The sequence below is a fragment of the Pteropus medius genome, unplaced genomic scaffold (genome assembly GCF_902729225.1).
Source record: "Pteropus medius unplaced genomic scaffold, Ma_sr-lr_union100, whole genome shotgun sequence".
NCBI classification, from domain to species: Eukaryota; Metazoa; Chordata; class Mammalia; order Chiroptera; family Pteropodidae; genus Pteropus; species Pteropus medius.
In genome coordinates, this window is record NW_024351732.1 from 1,436,805 (window position 1) to 1,460,361 (window position 23,557).

General features: G+C 36.0%; 1 protein-coding gene and 2 pseudogenes across 15 annotated transcripts; 2 read left to right on the plus strand and 1 right to left on the minus strand.

Moving 5' to 3' along the window:
- Nucleotides 1-1,346: 1,346 nt before the first annotated feature.
- LUC7L3 (LUC7 like 3 pre-mRNA splicing factor) lies at nt 1,347-23,557 on the plus strand. 15 transcript variants are annotated; one of them, XM_039846355.1, is made up of 13 exons: nt 1,369-1,615; nt 10,532-10,598; nt 13,532-13,571; nt 14,095-14,239; nt 14,592-14,666; nt 15,604-15,708; nt 16,600-16,761; nt 17,110-17,393; nt 17,875-18,035; nt 21,377-21,517; nt 21,623-21,722; nt 22,170-22,235; nt 23,055-23,557. In XM_039846355.1, exons 1-12 carry the CDS (start codon nt 1,517-1,519, stop codon nt 22,192-22,194), a joined length of 1,404 nt encoding a protein of 467 aa, XP_039702289.1. In that variant the 5' UTR covers nt 1,369-1,516; the 3' UTR covers nt 22,195-22,235; nt 23,055-23,557. The 15 variants fall into 15 exon arrangements, 7 of the variants coding, with proteins under 7 accessions (XP_039702291.1, XP_039702285.1, XP_039702290.1 ...); XR_005649356.1 differs by lacking the exons at nt 21,623-21,722; nt 22,170-22,235 and adding an exon at nt 11,668-11,753 and having other exon boundaries at nt 1,347-1,615; nt 21,377-21,570; XR_005649357.1 differs by adding an exon at nt 11,668-11,753 and having other exon boundaries at nt 1,347-1,615; nt 21,623-23,557.
- Nucleotides 3,911-4,028, minus strand: LOC120589012 (uncharacterized; annotated as a pseudogene).
- Nucleotides 8,996-9,114, plus strand: LOC120588991 (uncharacterized; annotated as a pseudogene).

Here is a 23,557-nt window from a genome sequence, read left to right on the forward strand (position 1 = left end):
AGTCTGTGGGTCAAATTGAGCCCAATGAGCTAAAATACAGCCTAGGGGTCTTTTGGATTGTATAGATGACTGGTTCCCCTCTGAAAAGGAGAACTACAAGTCAGAGAGCCCAATGTCTGGGATCATGACTAAGGAGCCTGGCATCCCAGAACTCAGGAGTTAGTGACAAACATCTCCGCCACTAACATAGGTGGTGGGCCACAGTGAGTTCTATGTAGTTGCAGCAGGGGATGGGAAAAGAAACAAAGGTCTTAACGTGCAGTGTGGATCTCTGTAGGAGAGGTGATTGAGATCACAGGTGGAAGAATTAATTAAGGAGCATAAAATGACTGTGAGGTGATAGGTCAAAGGGTAATAGTGAGAATGGGATGTTTTATATATTAATGTCCTTGATCTCAGCAGAAAATACGTAAAAAAATATCTGGAGAATAGAGTGACTAGATAGGAGAGGTGGAGAAATTAGAATGACCTCTAGTCACTCTAGATGGGCGAGGCCAGTGCCTTACTTAGGTGGTCCCCAAATGTTCCCCTCCAAACTGAGTCACAGCACCATCTGTCACCACTAGAGGGCACTGAGAGAGCTCCATTCTTTCCGACAACGCAGTAAAGAATTACAGATCAGCGAAATTTAGGAAAAGCAAGATTTGTTAAAGTATGTTTCGAGAAACAGGCTATGCCAGAGATGGCCATAGCCCCATGGAATTCGGGAAGTATACCTTATATTGGTTCTTGATGGGTGGCGTAGTGCTAGATGATTGGCATGTGAGGTCAGTTGATTGACATTTAGCTGTTACATAACCCTTTGTCTATTGCACATGCAGTTACCTAGAATTCAGTCGGTTAAAACTAGATTCATGAACTTCCGGGCATATGTATGACATTATAATGATGTTATAATGAGGCTAAGCTTAAGGTCAGTATATGTACTAACTGTGCAAGCTCTTGTGGCAGGACTAAACCAGTGGTTATTTTTGTGATTTTTTACTTCCTTGTATTCCAGGATGTAATGGTAATTTTTAACTTTAATATGGGTGTTTTGGGGAAGTCTTAAGGGAGGTCTCCGGTTGGGCCTTCATTCTCCTGTGGCTCCTGTCTATCTGCCTAATAGAAGCTTCAAGACATAGGGTCATCCTGTGAAAGAGCTCAGGCATACTGGCGCTTGCGGAAACGGGCGGGCTCAGTTACCGTTGGTGTAGCCTTTGGTTCCGCAAAGCCCGAAGTGGGGCGGCGCCATCGGGTAGGGTGGAGTCCAGGCGGGCCTCAGCAGGCTCCGCCCCTGGGCCGGCGGAAGCGGCGCGACCTCGCCTCCCAGGCCTGGGCGTGTCCCGATGGGCGCACGCGCGCGCACGGCATGCTGGGAAAGCGCCCGCGCGGCGGCCATTTTGTCTTATCGGCTCCTTTTCAGAGGAGGCTTTTTTTGGCCTGCAAGCGGACCGAGGAGGTTGGCGACGGTGTCGCCTGCGTTTTCTTCGGCGGGTGCCAGGGCTGGTGGGAGCAGCCGCCCGAGGGAAGCACCATGATTTCGGCCGCGCAATTGTTAGATGAGTTAATGGGCCGGGACCGAAACCTCGCCCCGGATGAGAAGCGCAGCAACGTGCGGTGGGACCACGAGAGCGTAAGTCCCGCGGGCCTTGGGCCTTTGCCCGGGCGCCGTGGGGGAGGGGAACGGCGCGGGCTTGGGCCCACCGGGCCGGCGGCGCGATTTGGGGCTGGGATCAGGGCCACGCCGGGGTCGAATGTCTGACCCGGTGGCGGGAGGGACCTGAGAGCATGGCCCGGGAGGGAGGAGTCCGCCCGGATCCAGGGATAAGGAGTGATTTGTTTTTGTTGTTTTAGTATCGAGGAAGTCAAGAGGGCTCTTGGCAGTATCGAAAAGCACCTTAATGAGGCGAGGAAACGCGGGAAAGGAAGGAGTATTGTATTACATTTAGAGGCTCAGAGTTTTCACCTTATGAAATAAGGAAAAGGACAAATTGTTCCGTTATTTGGGTTGAGCGTCGTATGTAGACCGAAATTTCAGGCCAGGATTGGTGGTAAAAATTGTGGCAGTATATAGTTTTAGTAATAGTCCAATTTCTGAATGGACGCTTATAGGAAGAAGTACATTTTTTAAAGAGTCGTAATTTACTAGGATTTATTGTCCGTCATGTTTTACCAATGTTTGATAGCAGTATATTCTAATAAACTCTTCATGTAGATGGTTGTCAAGGCTTTTTCTTCCACATAAAACTCATTTGGTTCTCTTAACCTTATGAGTAAGGGTAAATGCTACACAGCCTGTTTCTCAGATGAGACTTGAGAGGCTCACCCAAGGTCTGTTGGCAAGTTAAGTGGCGAAACTAAATCTTTATGCTTCTTTTCATTTTCCACGATTCTCGGCATTGGTTTTCTGAAAATATAATGTATTTCAGGTGTTTCGAGGATGCAGTGTAACGTTTATTTTAGATCTTACGTGAAGAACAGTTATAGAATTTTTATTTTATTTGCCTTGCGGTTATAATTAATAACATGATTTAAAGGCAGTTGCTAATCAAAATATGAAGAAATAGTTAAATATGCTTTTTTCAAAAAGTTGCCTACTCTATTTAAACGTAGGCTTTGGTCAGAGTAAAATCTCTTTTGTAATGCATGAAAACAAGTTAGTGCTAGATGAGTCTTTTTAGTACCTTAAAAAAAAAATGTTTGGTTAAAGCATTGAGACGCTACCTGATTCCAAAGTAGTGTGGAGTGTTACAGTAAAATTCATTGTGTTGGGTCAGATTCACCTATTTGTCATTGACCCTAAGAGGTGAAACTTTCGAAAAGTTTGTGGGGTTTTTAAAAATATTTTTGTTTTTTTTTCCCCTCATTGTCGGAATAGAGTAACATTGTTGTTGCCCTCGCTGCTCTTATTTTTCTAGGCATTTGTCACAGTGAAGTAATTTTGTTTTACTACTTAGTAATGTTTCCATTTAAGCTTTGCAAAAAAAAAGCTGTGATTTAGTTGATGTGCAAATAGAACATTTATCTATTTGAATTTATCTATTTGAATCAAAGAGAAAATTGCTTTTGATTGTTTGCTCTTCAACTGGAGCTGCCTGTGACACGTGATGTGGAGAAACTTTGTTTTCCTGCTTGTATTTATTGCCACATTGCATTATACGTTGTGGAATTGCTCTTGGAATTGCAATTTAGGTTTTATGTCATGTCATCCCAGCTGTAATAAATCTGTTTTCCTTTCTGTTTTGGTGCTGGTCACCAAACTATATTACGCTTTTAATGACAGATTGCACTTCATTCTAGATTCAGGGATTTGAAAAAGTCAACTACTGGTATTTCAGATTCACGTCTGCAGAGGAAAGGTTGACTTTGACCAGGAACAAAGCACATGGCTTCTTCTAAATAAGTTGGAATTACTGTAGGATATAATAAAACTGGAGGAGTTCCTGGCATCACATCTGGGTCATTTGCATAGTTTATCCTGTTGGGTGCTGAAATCTTGGAGTAATGGACAACCCCAGTATGTACAGTAAGGGTTTTACCATCACTGTAATTTGATTATTTCAAAATATGTTTGCATTCCAGTTGTATCTGAAAATTTTCTTTGCAAGACTTGCATTAGATGGGAAAAGCGATTTCAGATGGGTGGGGTTCTTTTGTTTAACAATTGAGATAGAACTTTACCTCAGTGTCAAAAGGAGTTCCTACGAGTCGGTACCTAACCCCTAAGATTTGTTTTAAAGGCATATTTCGGTGTCTCTTGCCCCTGATTCTAATTCTGTAGGTCTGGGGGAAGGCCCCAGAAATCTGCATTTTTAAAAATGGCATATTGTATTTTATCTGCTGCTTGATCCACCTATTAGTTCTGGGGTTTTAACTAAGTAGCACTTGGGAAAGCTCGCTCTCTCTCTCTCTTTTTTTTTTTTTTAAACGCCTACAGCACTTGGTATTCCTAGCGGTCTCCCATCCAAGTACTAACCAGGCCCAACCCTGCTTAGCTTCCGAGATCAGATGAGATCTGGCACATTCAGGGTGGCATGGCCGTAGACTAAAGCTCCGTTTTTAAGTGAAGGATGCATCTGTAACAAATTGTCGACTTTTCATTTATTTGTAATGGTGTGTATAGAACCATTATCAAAGTTGAATCTTGGAAAGTGCCTTTCTCAGGTTAGTACGAGATTATTTGTTTGCTCTGCTTTGTTATCCTGACCAACCATAATGAGGGAAGCGTGATTTTAACTGCCTGATGTGAGCACCTTTCAATGAGTGCCCCCATGGGAAGATTTCAGTGTTTGCCAGAGAACGCATTTAGTAGCCTTGTAATTCTCTGAATAGAGAATTTTGTAGGAATTTTATAGTTCACATTGAGGTTTTTACATTGTAGATCTCAACCCAAATGTGAACTTATGTAACTTGACTTACCTATGCTTCTAATAATATCTAAAATGAGATTTTTCTCCTTTGTCAAATTTAAGTATGCCCTCTGTTCAGTGAAAGTTTAATGATTTTTGAAGATAATTGAACTAAATGTTTCTAAAATCTTCAGAATGTTAGCAAATATTGTCACTGACACTGGAAGTTATTTAGAAAAGAAAACACTTAAGGCTTCTGTCCACGTTTTTACTCGTGGACTTTTAACATTAAAAGCGGAATTCAGAATTTAGGAAGGAAAATTGGAAGCAGAAAATTAGAATGCATGACATTTGTATTTTACTAAATAGTTTTAAGTCAGTCACCAAAATGTTCTTTTCTGTCAGAAATGTAGGCATTTCTTTCCTTGTTCTGTAGTGCATGGTAAGTGTTGAGCTTTGTGGAATTGCTTGTAGTCTATGTGTTACATGTGTATTTAACTGCTGTTTGCTTTTTCTCCCCAAAACACATACAGGAAGTGGGGTGAATATAATGAACTCTCTATGTACCTATACCCAATGATACTATCAACACATGGCCAATATTTCCTCTATATTCCCTGCTCCTTCCATTATTTTGAAGCAGTTCTGTCGTTTCAACCTTGAAGACATGATTATGTATTTATAAAATACAAAGACTTAAAAACTACAATACTGTTATCACACTGAAAGTATTAAGGTATTTTCATAATTTTTGATTGCTTTAGGGAAAGTGTGTGTGTGTGTGTGTGTGTGCGTGCACGCGCGCACACACACTATATCATTAGACTTGATGTCTAAGTGCCACGATGGAAAAAAGTATAGGGTCTAGAAAAGCACGCGTGGAGGGGTACTCAAACTGGTGTACTCTGAAAAGGTTTTTTAAAGTGACCCTTAAATATGGGACCTAAAGGATCATTAGTAGGAATTAGCCAGAGAGAGTGGGAGAGAAGACAAATGTTATTAGGGGCTGGAAAAAAATTACAGGCCTGAGAAATTGTAAATAGTGTTAAAGCTGGATCCCTTGTTTGTTTTTGTTGAGGGAGGAGACATGTGACTAGATGGGCAGGAACGTGGTTTTTTAAGCTTTATTGAAAGTTGAGATTATATTGGGAAACAATTGAAGGCTTCTGAGCAGGAGAGAGAGATTTACTATCTGGCGGCTATGCAAGATTGATTAAAATTTTACCAAAAATTGGTAGGCAATAAAAAGAATGAGCCATAACTGCAAAGGTATATGTAATAAAAGGAATGGAGATGAATGACAGTAGAAAGTGGTCTTATTATAGCTGAAACATGAAACCAAGGACTGAATGTTTTTGTTAGAAATTCTTAGAACTCTTAGCTAAAAAGAAACATTTGCTTCTAGCCTGTTGTAGTTAAACTATTAATGGCAGAAGTGACTAAAGACTACAGTGTGAAAGGTTGTTCTTTTTATAATCAGTGAAATTTCCAGATATTGCTGGATTTTAAATGAAAAAAAAAAGTATATAATTTAAGTAGTCCCTATAATAAAAGTATGAGATTGACTGTTGCCAACACGATAAATTTAAAATGGGAATAGATTATCAGAAATAGAAATCAAATAATAAGTTACCTTTATGGCTGTTTATAAAATGGAACTTGGTATCTGAAACAATTATCAAAGTTATTAACTTAGAATATACCAAAGGAGGTTCTTTAAGGCTTCCACAGAATTTTAGCTGGGGACCTAATTCATTGGTGTTCGTAAAGACACATGCGATTTAATGATTTGAAGACTTTACTACTTGTAAATAATATATAGTTGACCTGACCATTGGAGTGAGAAACAATGAGGCAATTCAATGGATTTTGGGAAAGCAGTTTAACAGAACAACACAGACAGCATTGAAAAATATTTAATTAGCTCAAAGGAGAATTATGTTGTTTACTGTTGGATGCATATAGGTATAGAAAGAGAAAAATCAATAAGATATTCTTAGTGTACTTTTGTGATTAGAAGTGTCTAATTGATGACCAGAACTGATAATACCTTGAAGAAGTGAATGCTAAAAATAGGACTTTTTGTTAAGTTATAAGTCTTAACCAGCATTTTTCTAGTTATAAATACTTACCCCCCCATGTGTAAGTCTTCTTTACATTAAATAATGTTCCTTCATTAAAGGTTGATTTCATTAATATATTTGGAATTGATCTTACTATTTTATGTTTTCCGAATTTAGAACCATTAAAATTATTTTTTACAAAAGTAAACATCTTTGCTATAAAAGATTAAAATTTAACATAGAAATAAACAATGAAAGTCTGTCCTTGCCTTTCTTCCCCATTGCCAAATTCCTGGAAAAAGTTAAAAATTGGTATCTATGTTTCCAAATCTTTCCTAATAATTTACAGAGCACACATATATACCTATAAGTGAAAATTGTTATAGATGTATTAATATATAAATATTTAACAGCTTTCATTTATACTGTGGAATTTTTTGGTTGGTACATATCAGTCTCCTTAATTTATTTGTTTCCTTGTGGGTATGTAGATTATGTCTATTCTTTTTGCCATTACCAACCAAGTTGCAATGAACATTTTAGTGCATACAGCTGAGTCACTTGTAGGATAGGTACCTAGAAAGATAATAACTAAGTTAAACACACATTTTACATTTTGATGGATGCTGTCAAATTGTCCCACAACTCTCTAGTATTGTTTGGAATGTCATTTTCTCAACAATATCTAAAGCCAGATGTTTTAATTTTAGATAGACTTTGTTTACTAGGAAAGAAATTTGCAATTAAAATTTTCTAGACAGATTTACAAGATTGATTATATTTCTGCATTCTCTTTTTAACTGGTAGTGAATTCACTAAAGTATGCTATTGAGATCAAACTCTTGTGTCATTGAGGTTGCCTTAAATTTATCAAGAAGATAAATCACAATTAGTTGTGAGAATCCTGTCCCCCCTTCCAATCTGATAACAATCTGGTTATTAGATCGTTAGGTCCATGGTAGACATTTTATTAAAGACTTACTGAATAAAAGACTAAGTGTTAATATTTTTAAACATCCTGAATCCCTGGGGAGGGTTAAAGAAGCAGTCTAAGTAGCTAGTTTGTTGGATAGAGTAACAAATATTTTGATGTACCATTATATTATAGCAGTATCTTAAGAGTCAACGAGTGAAAATAGCACATGGAACTTGATTAAGAAAATAGTTTCTAATTTAGATTCTGTAAGTAAGTAGATTCCTTCAGGGCATGTCATGTGGTTGGTCTCAGTTTTCTTGTCTCAAATGGGGTGATTGGACTAAATTATAAGTAACACCTGGTTAGCCCGCAGCAGATCTACATAGTGCCTTTAACCACATTTTTAAAAGTAGTGGATAGATAGTATTTTAAAATTCAGACTAATTTGCATGTTTCTCCCAATTTAACAAACACATAGTTTAAACTTCACAATCCCACTGTGAATATTATTTGTTGTCTACTTTTTTTAAAATAATGAAACCAAGGCAAAATTAGTCTGTGGTTTCATAGTGGCTAAGTGGTGGCCAAGATTCAAAGTCTGCACTGCGTTGCCTTTCCAAGAGTATTGATTTACATATGCCTGTTTCATACTCTTGTCTTTTCACTTGTGATTTCCTTATATCTAAAATGTCTTGCAGCTTTTCCTCATCTGAACTTAAGAACCAGTTCAAGCTTCACCACCTGTAATAACCTGACATACCCTACTAAATTAATTTCCTTGTTTCTAGTGTTACACATATATTCTAGTACACTCTATTTTGTTTTCGAGTGTATCTCCTACTAGACTGTGAGCTTCTTGAGGAGTGGGTCTTGTTCTTCTATTTCTAGCATTATTTGTAGCACATAGTGTTAAATGATTGTTGAAGTGCCATTTTCCACTTAAAATTTAAATGCCATTTTAAATTAAAATCCTATGCAGTATTTATTAGACTTAAGAGTGCTCATTCATGTATTTCATTGAAAAACTAACTTAGTACATTTTGACCACTTAGAATCCAGTGTATTTTGGAAAGCCTTATTCATATAAATAGAACTTAGGTTGCAGAATAAAACTTTAAATAGCTCTGGAAAGTCAGAAGTATTTTAGTTTAAAAAAAACATTTATTAGACCTTTATTAGACAAACCTTAAAGCTAGTAGTAATCACCATTTTTACAGAAAAGTTAAGTCACGTAATAATGATAAAACTTAAATTCAGGTCCAAGTTGGTTTAATTTTGGCGATAAATGTTATTAAAACTCAGATTCGGTAAGTACTATATTGGTATTTAATTGCCAAAAAAATTATAATTCCTCCCTAGGAATACTTGAGGTTTGTATTTGGTTATATTTTAGAGTCAGGAGAGTCCAAAGAGGTGTTTATTCCTTTTAATGAGCCTTTTTGAGGATCATGGAGATTGGCTGTGTAAACATAAGGAGGAACAGTAGTCTTATATTTATTAGTTACATAGGATGGCAGCAGAAGTCCTGTTGAAAACAGTAAAATAGTCTTTAAGTAGAATCCACTCAAATTCTAGTATATAATTCTATAAAGTAGAAATTAAAATAAATTTATACATCAAATAAAATGCACAGTAAAAGTAGTTTCATATCTAAGAGTCGCCCACGGAATTTAGTTTTTAAATTGTTCTACGACCATGCCACCCTGAACATGCCTGATCTCGTCTGATCTCGGAAGCTAAGCAGGGTCGGGCCTGGTTAGTAGTTGGATGGGAGACCACCTAGGAAGACCAGATGCTGTAGGCAAAATAAATAAATAACCATATAATTTGTAGCTATAAATAACAGTAAATGCTGGCAATAACTATTTAGTAAGGTATTACGTATAACTCAACAGTTGTGGAAAATTAATTTTTGGAAACTTGACAACAGGGTTAATAGTCTGAAAGATAAGTAATGTACTTTGTTCTCTCTTCAAATAAAAGAGATTCTTAAATATTTTTTAAAATTGAGTATTGGTATTGATATTCTATTGTGATACTCTTAAAGTGGATGCAAAGCTTAACAAATCACTTCTTAATGATTAGAAAAGTATATAGCATTTTAAAACATGAGGATTATAAGTTTGGAAATAATTTGAAAAACCGTTAACACATGTGGAGCCTTTTTAATAATTTATTTGTAAGAACAGTGTTTAAGTTGAAAAGAGTAATCTTAAAAACCAAGTATTAGAAGAACTAAGGAAAAGAATGTGGTACAAAGATACCACGACATATGGCTATATATAATGGGATAATATTGGTGTAAAACTGTCTTGTTGTTTAGACATGAGTTTGGAATCTTTCATTGTTCTTTGTGACCTTAGTTCTTCTGGACATAGCCTGTGGAACCACATTTGCTTCAAACAAGTGTAAAACAAGTGACCTTTGAGGCAGAAAACAATCTATTTCATATTTAACATCTAGTCCTAAGTGTCTAGAAAGAACTCTGAAATTCCTTTTCTATGTCATAGTTGTACATTGGTAATCCACTCAATAACACTGAAATACTATGTAAAGAAAGGTAGATATTTTGGAGTTTTGCTTACTTGGTTTTGGTTTGTAGTGTTATAGAATTAAATACAGGATAGTCTTGGAATATATCTGAAAGAGTTACAAAAGTGTCAGTGGGAAAGAATTAAAAGTTGGTTTCATGTTAATTTCCCATACCAAAGGAGCCTATCAAGAGTCACTCGGTAAAGTGCTGGATTGTATGAAAATAGTCAATATATTTTAGGGCAGGTTATAGGATCTCATGCAAAAGTACTGAACCAGATTGCTTTAAATGGGTGTTACTTGTAATTTAGAGGTTCCCAAATCCTAATCTGTAAATTGGTTCTGGTATTTATCTATATTAGAATGGTAACAGTGTAGGGTTTTTTTTGTTTTTGTTTTTTTTTAAATAAATATTCCTTTTATCTGGAATATTTGTTAGTTATTAAGGGAATAGGCAATGATATTATTAAAGCTGGTAACTCTTTGTCAATCTTGCACATCTTTTACTGAAATCCAGAAGTGTAGAAGTCATTAATTTACCTAATATGGTTTAACAAATGTTCTTAGACTTACTTAGTTGAAAGACGAAGATCAAGAAATGAGAAAATAGTTATTTGGCACCCTTTTCCAATGTAGTTTTAAAACCAAACAATTTTAAAAAGTTAAATATCTTTGTTTTTCTTCACTAGGTTTGTAAATATTATCTCTGTGGTTTTTGTCCTGCGGAATTGTTCACAAACACTCGTTCTGACCTTGGTAAGTGAATTTTCTGTGTAACTTATCAAATTTATAACTTAAAACGACTGGTACTTTTTAATTCTGAAAAACTTTTTCTTAAAGGTTTGTTTATAAAGTTATTTCTTTCCTGTCTTAGATTTTTTAATGTATTAATTAATGTCAGTCTAGTTAATTATACATGTCTATTTCTACTTTCTCCCAAAACTCCACTAAAATGAAAATTTAAAAACAAAAAAGGTGTAAATGGAAGAGGATAACATTAGAGATGTCAGCAAATTTTTGGAAGATGACAAAATGGATGGAATTGTAGCAGGAAACTCAACAGAGCAGAGAAACCTGTACCCTAAAAACCTGCTGAAGGGGATAGTAAATAGAAGTGAGTGAGTGATCAGCAGAACGCTGGACAGGCTCAGAGTTTGGAGGCACCAGCTACCATAGAAAGTAGAGTTGAGTCATGGGGCTGAAAACAACTGTTGGTGTAGTTCAGGGTTTCTCGATCTTGATATTTTGAGCTGGATAATTCTGTCGTTTTAGGGTGGCTCTACTGTGCATTGTGGGGGTGTTTAGCAGCATCCCCGGCCTCTGCTTATTAGATGTCAGCACCCTCCAGTTGTGACAGCCAAAAATGTCTCCTCGTGTTGCCAAATGTCCCTAAGGGACATAATTGCCCTCCTATTGAGAACTGCTAGTCTAGGTGGTCATACTCTTAAAACTTGAACATCTGATGATTCTGTCTCCCACCCCTAAACCCAAGAAGACTAGGGGGTTATTTTCTGGAGAAACTGGATTAAAGAGACTCTAGTTCAAATGAACTATGAAGTGTTAAAAATTTTTTTTTTACTCATTTTTTCTCCCAAAGATAGTACATAACTAGTATTATTTTAGGATCATAACAGAGAATTTTATTCATTAAGTACAATGCTTGCCCTAGAGCATTAGGAGCACATTAGGGCTGGATGAATCTAGGTATTGGGATTCCAGACCACAGCACAGGGCAGTAAAGGGTAAAATGAGACTGTAAGAGATTAAACGAGTCTGTATTCTTAATAGTGGGGTTTTCCCATTCCCTCCTCTGCCCTGTTCCTAGAAGGATACAGCCAGATGTTTTTCCCCAGGCAGAAGAGAAGAGGATTCTTTAGAGAAAGTGAACAGTTCCAGAGAAGTGATCTACAGGTACTGACCTTTGGGGAGTCTCCTAAAAGAAAGTCTTGCTGCCTGATTTTCCAATGGTAAAGCCCATATTAGTTGACAAACCTTGCCTGTGCATAACAACTTCCAGTCACATTTTGGAAGTGTTTGGCCAGTCAAGGAACACCAGTCAGACAATTGAAGAAAACCTTCACGAAAGAGTAATCAAACTAACAGGAAAAAAAAGAATTCAGTGGAGTTACAGATAATGAGGAAAACAGAAGAAAAGACTTAAAAAGTCTTAACTAAAGTTAGTATCCTCCGAGAAATGAGAAGATAATAGGAAGATTAGGATGCTATGTATATAAAAAGAGCTTTTGAAAAACCAAAAAGCTCTTGGAAATCAAAACCGAAGAAATCTGAAATAAAATCTGGAAAGATTCGAGAATAAAATCAAGGAAATTTGCTGGAGTGTTGGGTAGTTAGAAAAGATTAAAATATTAGCCTAGCACTCTTAATAGCTGAACAAGAGTCTAGATAGAGAAAATAGAAGGAAGGAAAATTAAAAATTTACAGTACTGATGGACCCTTAGTCTCTAGATTGAATGTGTTCAAGTACTCAGCAGTGAGTGAAAAAAGATTCACACCAAGGGACATAACACATTGTGAAATTCCAGAACACCAGGGTTGGGGGGTGGCACACAGGATTGTGAATCAGCATGGCCTCAGATTGGTCAGTAACAACATTGGAAGCTTGAAGACATTGGAGAAACACCCTGAGGACTGAGTGAAAAATATTTTAATCTAGCTTAGCTATATAGCCAAACATGAAAGTGTGAGGGTGAAAAGAGGTTCTCAGACATGCAAGGTCTCAACAAATTTGTCTTCCATGAACCTTTTCTCTGGAAACTACCAGCACATGGGCATAAACCAAGAAGGAGAAAAGAGATCCAGTAAACTTCATCCAATACAGACCAGAAAAGAAGTTTCTTAGGATGACAGCTCTGTTAGTAAGCTCAGAAATAGCCCAGATTAGAGCAGGTGAGAAAGTTAAAGGAAGAAATCGAAGCTGATTTTCTGATATACTTTGAATCTTGAGGGAAATTAGTATTAAGATAGTTTCTATAGCTGAGTTAAATTGAGAAGAATTTGGAAATAAATAGAAAACTAAACAAAGGTAAAAAATCCAACAAAGCATGAAGTGTATCAAAAGTGTCATCATAACGCACCTTTGTTTGGTTCACCATTTAATAGTAAATAGTACTTGCATAGTCTAGATATAAATACTGAATATTTAACCTAAAATTTTGATGTCTAAGATAAACCAAGAGAAAGTAAGCATAGAATTTAGAAATTCTATCCAGAAGAAATAACTAAAAGGGTTGAAAATTTGTTGCCTTTTGGAGGTGGGAAAGGGTGGGACTCTAGTCCTAGCTAGTCTTGTGCTATTCGACTTCTGTGCATATACTAAATTAGTAAGATGCCAGTGGTGGTTCAGACCAGTGGTCCGCCCTCATCACAGCTTTTTTCATGGGTGGCAGTAAGGAACAATTTCTTTCCTCCCACACCCTCTTTTTTCTTACCATATAGTTGCTCTCCATTATACTGATCTGGAAGACTAAGGAGAATAATTTTCATATACTTACTTAGGCATGTTGCTTCATGATTCAGTAGGCTCAATTTAGGTATCTACAGACTACTTGGTGATAAAATGGATCTTTTCCCCCCTTTTTTCTGAAGAAAACTTCCTTTTGTTTTTGCAAGAGAAAAAGTTGTTAAGGTCACCAGTGCTTTATACATTCATATTTCTCATTTTTCTTCAGGTCCATGTGAAAAAATTCATGATGAAAATCTACGAAAACAGTAAGTTAATTTTGGTGGAGGGACATCCCCTCCCCATCATTATTTGGTTTAAAGGGGACAAGGATTGAAGAAGTAATTGGAATTTGTATAAAATAAGTGCTTGATAAAGATCCTGTTCATTAGCTAGGAGTGGTAGAAAGTCATGTATTTTCAGTAATAAGACTATTAGCCACCACGTGATTACATACTATATGGCAAGCATAAAGCCTAAGCTTTTTTTTCTAACAGCCCGTATTTTATAGGGGAGAACCTGTCCAGGGTCACAGATCCAGTATAGTGGTAGAGTTGATGTTGAAGCATCTAGATTTGCTTGATCATTTGGTTGCTATGCTCTCAACCAAATGTAATGCTAAATACTGTCTTCCCTTTACTAGGATGAAGGAAAGCTAGAAATTCACTTAAATACCTGGTTTACTCTTCAGCCTAAATGCAGCAGTCCATGAGACTAGTTAAGATAGAATGTATGAATTGCAATGGATGACTTAGAGGAAATATAATGTTTGTTTATTTCCATTTTTATTAGGTATGAGAAAAGTTCTCGTTTTATGAAAGTTGGCTATGAGAGAGATTTTCTGAGATATTTACAGAGCTTACTCGCAGAAGTAGAACGTAGAATTAGACGAGGCCATGCTCGTTTGGCATTATCTCAAAACCAGCAGTCCTCTGGGGTGAGTATAAAATTCATTTGCAGTCTTCATAAAGTGTTCTTGTTCCCTGGAGACCCAGTGACCTTCCTACTATTGAAACTTGTGTTCATTTATTAGTGTTCTTTTAGAATGACATGCAACTTAAAAAGGCATTTGTGTTTTCAGTTTTTATTAGTAAACGTAATATTGATTTTGCTAATTATAAAATTTTTCTCAAATATCAGTAACTGACAATATGTAATCAACTAATAGAAATTGAAGATAATTGTTACTGATTCAACATTTTAATTATTGAATACAAATATGATGTGAGAGTTTGAATATTTATCTTTGTTTTTTACTTTTTGTTAATAAATTTTATCATTTTCAATAGGCAGCTGGACCAACAGGCAAAAATGAAGAAAAAATTCAGGTTCTAACAGATAAAATTGACGTACTCCTGCAACAGGTAAGAACTGTGTGCATTAATGTGAGAAAATATTTGGAATAAGCACTTAACCAAAGAAGATATAAGGATGATAAATATATGTAAAGGTGCTCAATGTTATTAGTCATTAGGAAAATACAAATTAAAACTACTATGGTATACTTACTTACTATACACCTGTCAGAATGGCTGAAATTAAAAAGCCTGATCCTACCAAATGTTAGTAAAGATGTGGGCAAACTAGAACTATCATACACTGCTGGTGGGATGTAAAATGGTACAACCACTTTGGAAAAGAGTTTATGTCTTTCCATTTTACTCTTAGAAAATTACCCAAGAGAAATGAAAACATGTTTATACAAAGAGTTGTACACCGAAGTGCATGGCAGCCTTATTCATAATAGGTGAAAACCTTAAAAAACTGGAAACAGCTCAAATGTTTGTTAACAGGTGAATGTATAAATAAATTGTGATGTATCCATACACTGGAATACTATTCAATAATAAAAAGGAATCAACTACATCTCACACTGTGGGTGAATCTTAAGATGATTAGGCGCAGTGAAAGAAGCCAGACCTCCCCTCTCCCCCAAAGAAAGTGCATGGTTCCACTTTCTTTGTGGGTCAGGGGCGGGAGGTGCACTACAGAGAAACGAGGAAACTTTGAGGTGATGGATGTTTTCATTATCGTGATGATGGTATTGGTTTCATGGATGTCAAAACTTAACAAATTATGCACCTTAAAAATACGTAGCTTATTGCATGTCAAGTATACTTCATTAATGCCATAAAAAATCAAAAGGGAAATTACACATGAGGTTTCAGTAAACAAAACCAAACTAAAAGACCCCAGACAAATAATGCTAATGAAGCTTGGGAGAAAAAGAAAAATATTTGAGTAGTTTGGTTAGAAAGGAGTCTTGAATGCTTTTCTTTTTTTTTTTTTACTCCTCCTCAGATTGAAGAATTAGGTTCTGAAGGAAAAGTAGAAGAAGCCCAGGGAATGATGAAATTAGTTGAACAGTTAAAAGAAGAGAGAGAATTGCTTAGGTCCACAACGTCGGTGAGTAGCAACCTCATTTTGATTTACCCAGGCTGTTTGCTGTGAATTACTAGGACCTATTCCTATTTGAGAACCTTTGTAAATAGTTTTCTAATGTCTTGAATTGAGAGTCAGCAAACTTTATCATAAATGGCCATGTAGTAAATATTTTATGTTTACAGGCCATACTGTCCTTGGCAGCTACTATTATGAAAATAGCATTAGATAGTACATAAACAAATCAGTGTGGCTGTATAGTCAATAAAACTTTATTTATAAAAACAGGCTTCTAGCTGCTGGCTTGCCAACTGCTGCCTTAGATCACAAGTATTCATTTGTCTCTGGGTTTTCTTTTTGTTCTTTCAGTACATATTTACCTTAGTTCAAAATTGGTATAATCTTAAAATATCTTCTGATATTTAAACTTTAGAGAATATATGTTTTGGATATTGATGGTAGAATATAGTTGATCATTGGTTCCAAAATATCACATAAAATAGGTTCAGGTTATGCTCAACGAGTTGAGTTTCTTAATGATTTTGAAAAACATTTTTTAATACGGAGGTGACACCTTTAGTTTAGCCTATTGAACCTAAGCAAGAAGTAAATTCAGACTAAAATAGGTAACTTTCTGAAAGGTAGTTGAACTTTTTCAAGGTGGTGCAGATAATTCATTGGTTACAATAGAGTGATGGGGTCTCAGCACTTGCTGGGTGATACGGAAAGTTGGTTGTTGTTGCCGTGCTTCCACCTCTAAAAGTTGACCAGTTGCTGCTCAGTGTTATGGCTACAGGGAAATGGAAAGTAGCAGTTCACACAATTAGAAATCTATTCTAAACGTTAAGTAAGTACTTTTTGGGATTTGTTCTCTCTTCTTCAGACATTCTTCTAATAACCAGTTTATCATTTTAGACCATTGAAAGTTTTGCTGCCCAAGAAAAACAAATGGAAGTTTGTGAAGTATGTGGAGCTTTTTTGATAGTAGGAGATGCCCAGTCCCGGGTAGATGACCATTTGATGGGAAAACAGCATATGGGCTATGCCAAAATTAAAGCTACTGTAGAAGAATTAAAAGTAAGTTTTTTCTCAACATGTGTTTTAACTGTAGCAAATACTGTATTTTACTACATGGAGATATAAACCTCTTGTTGACAGTTGTGTTATTTGAAGCAGTGATGGTCCCTTGAAAATTTTAGTAGTCATTAGGTTAGCAAAGTACTCCCTTCACTCATTAGTGCCAGGAATTTGAGAGAATATTACTGAAGATTTAGTTAAGTAATGATATCTTGTGTACGCACGTGGTGTCGGAATTTCCGTTTTAGGGCATCAAATTCTATAAGTTGGTCTACAAATGCTTTACATTAGGTAACCATTGTCGTTAAAAGGTTATAGCTCTATAAAAATTGAGCTTGATTTCCGTAGGAAAAGTTAAGAAAAAGAACCGAAGAACCTGATCGTGATGAGCGTTTAAAAAAGGAGAAGCAAGAACGAGAAGAAAGAGAAAAAGAACGGGAGAGAGAAAGAGAAGAAAGAGAAAGGAAAAGACGAAGAGAAGAAGAAGAAAGAGAAAAGGAAAGGGCTCGCGACAGGGAGAGAAGAAAGAGAAGTCGTTCACGAAGTCGGCATTCAAGCCGAACTTCCGACCGAAGATGCAGCAGGTCTCGGGACCACAAAAGATCACGAAGTAGAGAGAGAAGGCGAAGCAGGTATGGAGAACGCGTGAGACAGTGCCCAGCACACAGTGAGTGTGCAGTAAATAGTAGTAATTATTATTCCTTGGTTCTGGGAAGCTCTTAAGCATCAGTAAACACTAGGATGGATTATAAGAGCTGAATCAGTGAACTAGTTCATCTTTAAGGCAGTTTCTTTGCCATTTTTTACCAGTCTGAGGTTTGATGCAATCTTGTTAGGAAGTCAGTATAACTAGATGGTCTCTTAAGTGCTTCTCTTCTCATTGATTCTAAGAAGACATTTAAATTATAAGTTGTTTTGGCTAAAGGTACAAGTTAGAACTATTTTCTATTCTTAAGATTTCTAAAGTAAATATGTTTTAGTAGATTATATTCATTTGCCTTTTAAGGATAAGTTTTGCTTAATCTCGGTTATTTATTCAATGGTATATAATCAAGGTTTTTTCTCATTGTAATATCAGCTGAAGTTTCTTTCCATTTGTTTTAAATTATTAAGAAGTAGAGATCGACGAAGAAGCAGAAGTCATGATAGATCAGAAAGAAAACATAGATCTCGTAGTCGGGATCGAAGAAGATCAAAAAGCCGGGATCGAAAGTCATATAAGCACAGGAGCAAAAGTCGGGACAGAGAACAAGATAGAAAATCCAAGGAGAAAGGTTAGTTTATGTGAGAATTTAATTCATTAACAGACTATTTTCACACTCTTGTCTCTCCACTCAACTTTTCTTTGGACCTAGGCGGAGTTCTATTTCAAGCTGTACCCTTTACACTTAAAAATGAATACATTTAGCAGGAGGTGGGCATTATTTTCCCCTCTCCTGCTCTTGATTTGCGCAAATGCCGGTGTTTTCTTGGAATATGTTAAAACTAATGATTTTGATAACCCAAAGGTTTACCATCTAGATTCTTCCAAGTATTGCATTACCTGTCAGGGTTTTTAGGCTGTAGAATATATTAACTTGGTTAATGGCGGCATTTTTTTTTTTTTAATCTGCTGTAGTGTTCCATGATATGTCTTGCAGAGTAAATGTACATTGTTGCATTAGTCCTCATGTGTACAGCTTTCATTTAACTCAGTAATCTCTAAGTTCGCAGAAGCTGAATACCTTATGTGTGTCTTAACCATGTTTTCTATTGAAACATCATGCTCTTTTCTCCTCTACTTTTTCTTTTGGTTTTCTGTGGTGTTCCAGTAGCTGGTTTACTGTGCACCGATAATGGACTCTCATTTTACCTTTGGCATGTTTTCACAAAGATATTCTCATCTTTTAACTTTATTGAAAGATAATTCTTTTAATCAGAGTCGTCTTTCTGCATTTTCTTCAGATTCTTTGAGAATCTTTCATTTTGTGTTGATGGGCTGTTCTGATTTGCATGGATTTTAGGAATGAGAGAAAGGGCCTATTTCTAATTTTCTTGGCTCTGCTTGTTCCATCCTGTTCTGCCTGTCTGTGTTCATGTTCAATCACCAACGTAATATATGTGCTGCTGTTTGAGTTTATTATACTGGACTTTTACGTGATACTCATTTTCTTTTATGGAACTATGTTTTTTGTTTCTTTGTAGGTTTTGCTTTGCTTTTGCCAGACTCAGGTTTTTGCTAGATTGAGCTAGATAGGAAACTAGCAGCACAAACAATACATTTTTTTTCTTCTGCTTTTATTTTTCTTTAAATAAGTGTATCTTCTTTTAAAATTTTTTACGTATATCGGCTTTTTTTTTTTAACAACATGGAGCAAATGTTGACAAGTAGGAAACAAGGACAATTTTTAAAACTTAGTCTCATGAGCTTTAGTATTTGCCACTTACATTTAGAAATTACTTCTGTGATCCTGAAGACAATTGCTACAAAGGGTTAACTGATTTTACATTAATTTTAAGGAAGTTTCACCCAATGCTTTTTGCAAGACTTTCTGTATAACATATTTTTGGAGTGTGAAGGGTCAACTCTCAAGAACTAGATATTGATGTAGGAGATCAAATTACTCACTTTGAGAACTAAAGCTCTTTGGTATATTATCATTCTTGTCACTTAAAATAATTGGATCGGTTCTCGGGGACAAAAGCTAGCTAGCCTTCATAACTATCTGGGATCAAAATTGAGCAATAAATAGCACTGGTCTGACTAAAAACAGACACGTTTGTGTAATTTCTGGATAGCACAAAAAAGATGTTCTGAATTGCTTAGTTATAGTCCTAATTGTAAAAGTGACATCATGGAAAATAATAAAACTTGTTTAGTTTATGGATAAACAGGTATTATCCTGCTGAGATACAGAGGGAGAGAGAACTTGATTCAGAGGAAACTGCATCAGGTCCATCTTGAAAGATTGGGTATGCCATTACAGATTTATCTTAAACTTTGGGGTCTCTTTTAGAAATGATATGATTTATTGGCTTTTGAAAATGCCATGTAGCCATTCAGGCTCTCTTAGGTACATAAGTGACTAAAGGCCTGAACTTTGAGACCAGATTTGAGCCAGTAGCAAGCATTTGATAATAGCAAATAAGTAAGAGGGAGTTCACTGCTCCAGGTGCTAGGATGGAGGCACTTTATCTGTCTCCACAAATGAAAAGTGGTTTCTCACACAAACCTATCTTTCTTACCAGCAACCAGTTTAGGGTACTCTCTTTGTCAAGAGAGTTTCCTTTTTTAATCCATAGCCCTAAAATCCACCACATTTTGTGGATGTCCTTAGGACTATTAAGATCTACCATATTTACATAGGGCAGAAGATAAGATTATTGGACTGACTACTAGTCCTCTACGGAGCAACAAGACGACTCTTCCACATTGAAGCTACCTGTGCACCGGAGAAGCCCATAAGGCACAAAGGGAGGACTTTCCCACAAGGTCAGTTAGAGCATACTGTACTGGCACAGTTCTCATAAGTGGACAGACAGACATGAAGCAAGTCCTGCAGTCAGCTCCTTGGACATTGCTTCGTGCATTTTGCAAGTGTTATGGACTGAACATGCTCCTTCACATAAGATCTTCAATTCTTACATTCTTTGAATGAGCGCCCTCATACCATATTTTGTGTTCATTACCATTCCTCTCCCAGTTATTAATGTTGTGTCTTAACAACTTTGTCCAGAATCTGTAGAGGGTTCTGCTTTTCTTAAAATGTCTGTCTTACAAACTACTCTGCTAGACCAGCTATTCTTAACTTGTAAGAGGAAAAATAATTTTTCTAGAAAGTTTATAGTTTGCTTTAACATTTATATAAAAATCTTTTGTTAGGCAATACTTGGAACTGAAAAGGCTAGAATATATGTTCTCTGTGTACCACTTTTTACCCCTAGTCTGTGGTTTCACCATTCCAAAGAAAATAGTAGAAGAAAAACGTCAAGGTTTACGTTTTTCATTGTTTATTTGCAGCTGAGTTGAACTTTAATTTCTCCTTTTGGGAAAAACAACTCCTGAGATGGCCTGTATATTACTTAACAAAGCAGAAGTTCAGTACTGGGATTTGGATTTAAGATCCACTGTCGGTGGGCTAGTCCCTCTTGGGCATATATAAATGATCTTTTACATTAAAAAATAGTTGGAGAAACATGCCTATTAAATGTTCAACTTTTTTTTTTACCTTCTGCAGTTACTATTTTTACCTTTATAACAATAAATTTACTTTATGTGAACACAGTTTCTGTGTACTGTCTTTCATATCTTTCCCATTGCTTTTTGATGTTTTTTTCTTAACCCTAAATGAAATTTACTTAAATTTTAGATTTCACAGTGATTTGGAATTGCCTGTACTTAATAGCTTCTCACTAGTTTGAGAGAATTTGCCCACTGTTTTACCTTTTGCATTCTGATTCTCACCTCCTTCATAAATTACAGATTTTATCTCTCGATAGAGTCACCAAACTGTGTTACTTGCAGTCTGTGGGAAGTGATTGTCTTTTCACCTCTCGATTGTTTCACTTTTCTAACTATCATGTATGTATTGTATTTTACTGTAAAATCCATGATCAATGTCTTCTTTTATGGCAGAAAAGAGGGGATCTGATGATAAAAAAAGTAGTGTGAAGTCCAGTAGTCGAGAGAAACAGAGTGAAGACACAAACACTGAATCAAAGGAAAGTGATACTAAGAATGAGGTCAATGGGACCAGTGAAGACATTAAATCTGAAGGTGACACTCAGTCCAATTAAAACTGATCTGATAAGACCTCAGATCAGACAGAGGTAAGTGTATTGTTTCTCACTTTGATTAGGGCTTTTTGTTACTGTTTGACAGTGCAGCGTAAGTATGCACAGATGAAGATGGAACTAAGCCGAGTAAGAAGACATACATCTTCTGAAGGAAAAGACAGTGTAGTCCTGCAAAACATTTTGAGGTACATTGTTTTGTCTCAGCTATTTTGTAGCAGACTCGTGCCCCCATTAGTGTGCCTCTTTGGAAGTTATTACCCACATTTGTAATATAGTCGCCATTGAAAAGTTAATTATCCTTTTTTTTAGGGATTTTGCTGTCATTTCTTTTTTTTTTTTTTTAATAAAAAGGTTGAACTGTTTTTTTTTTCTTTTTGGTGTTAGTCCTTCTTGTGTTGGTACATTGGCAGAGACATATGCTTTAAAAACTTAAAAATTTCTGAGGCACATGTTGGACCACTTTGTTTTAATTAAACTGCTAGTTATTTCTTTGTCAAGGATGTTTCTAGTTTTTTGCTTTATTGCCTTGCATTCTAATGCAGTTTGTTCTGTAACTCGAGAGCCAGTAGCATTGGATTGATGGAAGTGTAGGGTTTATGAATTATTGCAGCTGACTACCATACCTCACACAGCGTTGGTGTTGTGAGCGGCCCATGAAAAGCCAAATTAAAAATCAAGGATTCAGTCAAACTAAGCAGGTACTCATGCCAGGTACTCCTTTCTCTACCCACATCCATGTTTGAATGCTATTGCCTGTGATCTTTACGCTTAACTGTTGTGTATCTTTTTTGTTCTTTACAAGAAGCACAGAGGGGTTTTTGTGTATTGCGTGAAAACTTATAAATCAAACGTTAACAGAATGGAATTTTTTTTCAACTGTATGTAGAGATGCAGTGGTGCCCAGAATTAGATATCTTTAAAGAATTTTAAATACAATAAACACTTCATATTATCCGCCTTGTTACATTCAGTGCAATTCTCAAGTCTTTAAGAGGTATGTGTTTAATATTTCCTACTGTGTAGGAGAATTTGCAGTCAGCCATAGGTATATAGGAATAGTCACTGGCTGATACATTTAAAGCAGTAGTGAATAGCAAGGATAGACCTTGTGAAATACAAAGAACTGATGAACCATATAGAATGAATTTGGGTTTTGAAAGAACTATTAAAAGTTAGGTTTTCTAAGAGTTCTTAAAACCTACAACTGTTCATTCTTTGGGCTAGTGGCATGGGATAGAATATTTCTAATGAAAGGAAGTACCAATTAGTTAATTTGTCATTGGCATTCCTTTTCTAAGACAGCAATATAGTATGTCTGTGTGAGCCATTCCCACATAGGCAAGCATACATAGGCACATGGCTTTAAGACCACACTGATGCCTTATAACTAAAAAGAATACAAACATTCCATATACATGTATTAATAATCAGTTAGTGACTGGGCCAACACTTAGTCATAAAAGTTTGCTTTTTACATGTTGTCTAATTATCATTTTTCCCCAAATTTTGCATTATAGGACTACTGTTCGAAGATTTTTGGAAGATATCTGAAAACGTCATAAAAGTGAAGACCGACATTAAAATGAGGTGAAAGCAACTATAGTGGCATAGAAAAAGTATAAAGCTCAGTTAGTTTTTTTTTTTTATTATTAAAAATTAATTCAGGACTGATGTGACCTACCAGATTTCAGAATGTGTTAATAGCATATATATGCCACTGAAAACTTAGGTCGTGTATTATATTTTTTCTTTAAGACTTTTTAAGAAATATTACCTTAACATGTGGCTTGCTCAGTGTTTAATTGCAAGTTTTCATTCTTGGACTTTGAAAACAGGATTAAACGTTAGTATTCGTGTGAATCAGACTAAGTGGGATTCCATTTTTACAACTCTGCTATACCCAGCCTTTGGATTTAGAAGTGAAAATAAAGTATCTCTGACTTTCTGTTATAAATTTGATTGTCTCTGTCATTGAAAAGTTTTAGTATTATCTTTTTCTAATAAAGCCGTTGACTCTGAA

What these genes read in the sequence shown, in the direction of transcription:
- LUC7L3 (XM_039846351.1), top strand. Translation starts at nt 1,352, where the DNA reads ATGCTGGGAAAGCGCCCGCGCGGCGGCCATTTTGTCTTATCGGCTCCT. An exon ending in GATGAAAATCTACGAAAACA is followed by an intron (nt 13,572 to 14,094) that starts GTAAGTTAATTT and finishes CATTTTTATTAG; the next exon opens with GTATGAGAAAAGTTCTCGTT. An exon ending in AAAACCAGCAGTCCTCTGGG is followed by an intron (nt 14,240 to 14,591) that starts GTGAGTATAAAA and finishes CATTTTCAATAG; the next exon opens with GCAGCTGGACCAACAGGCAA.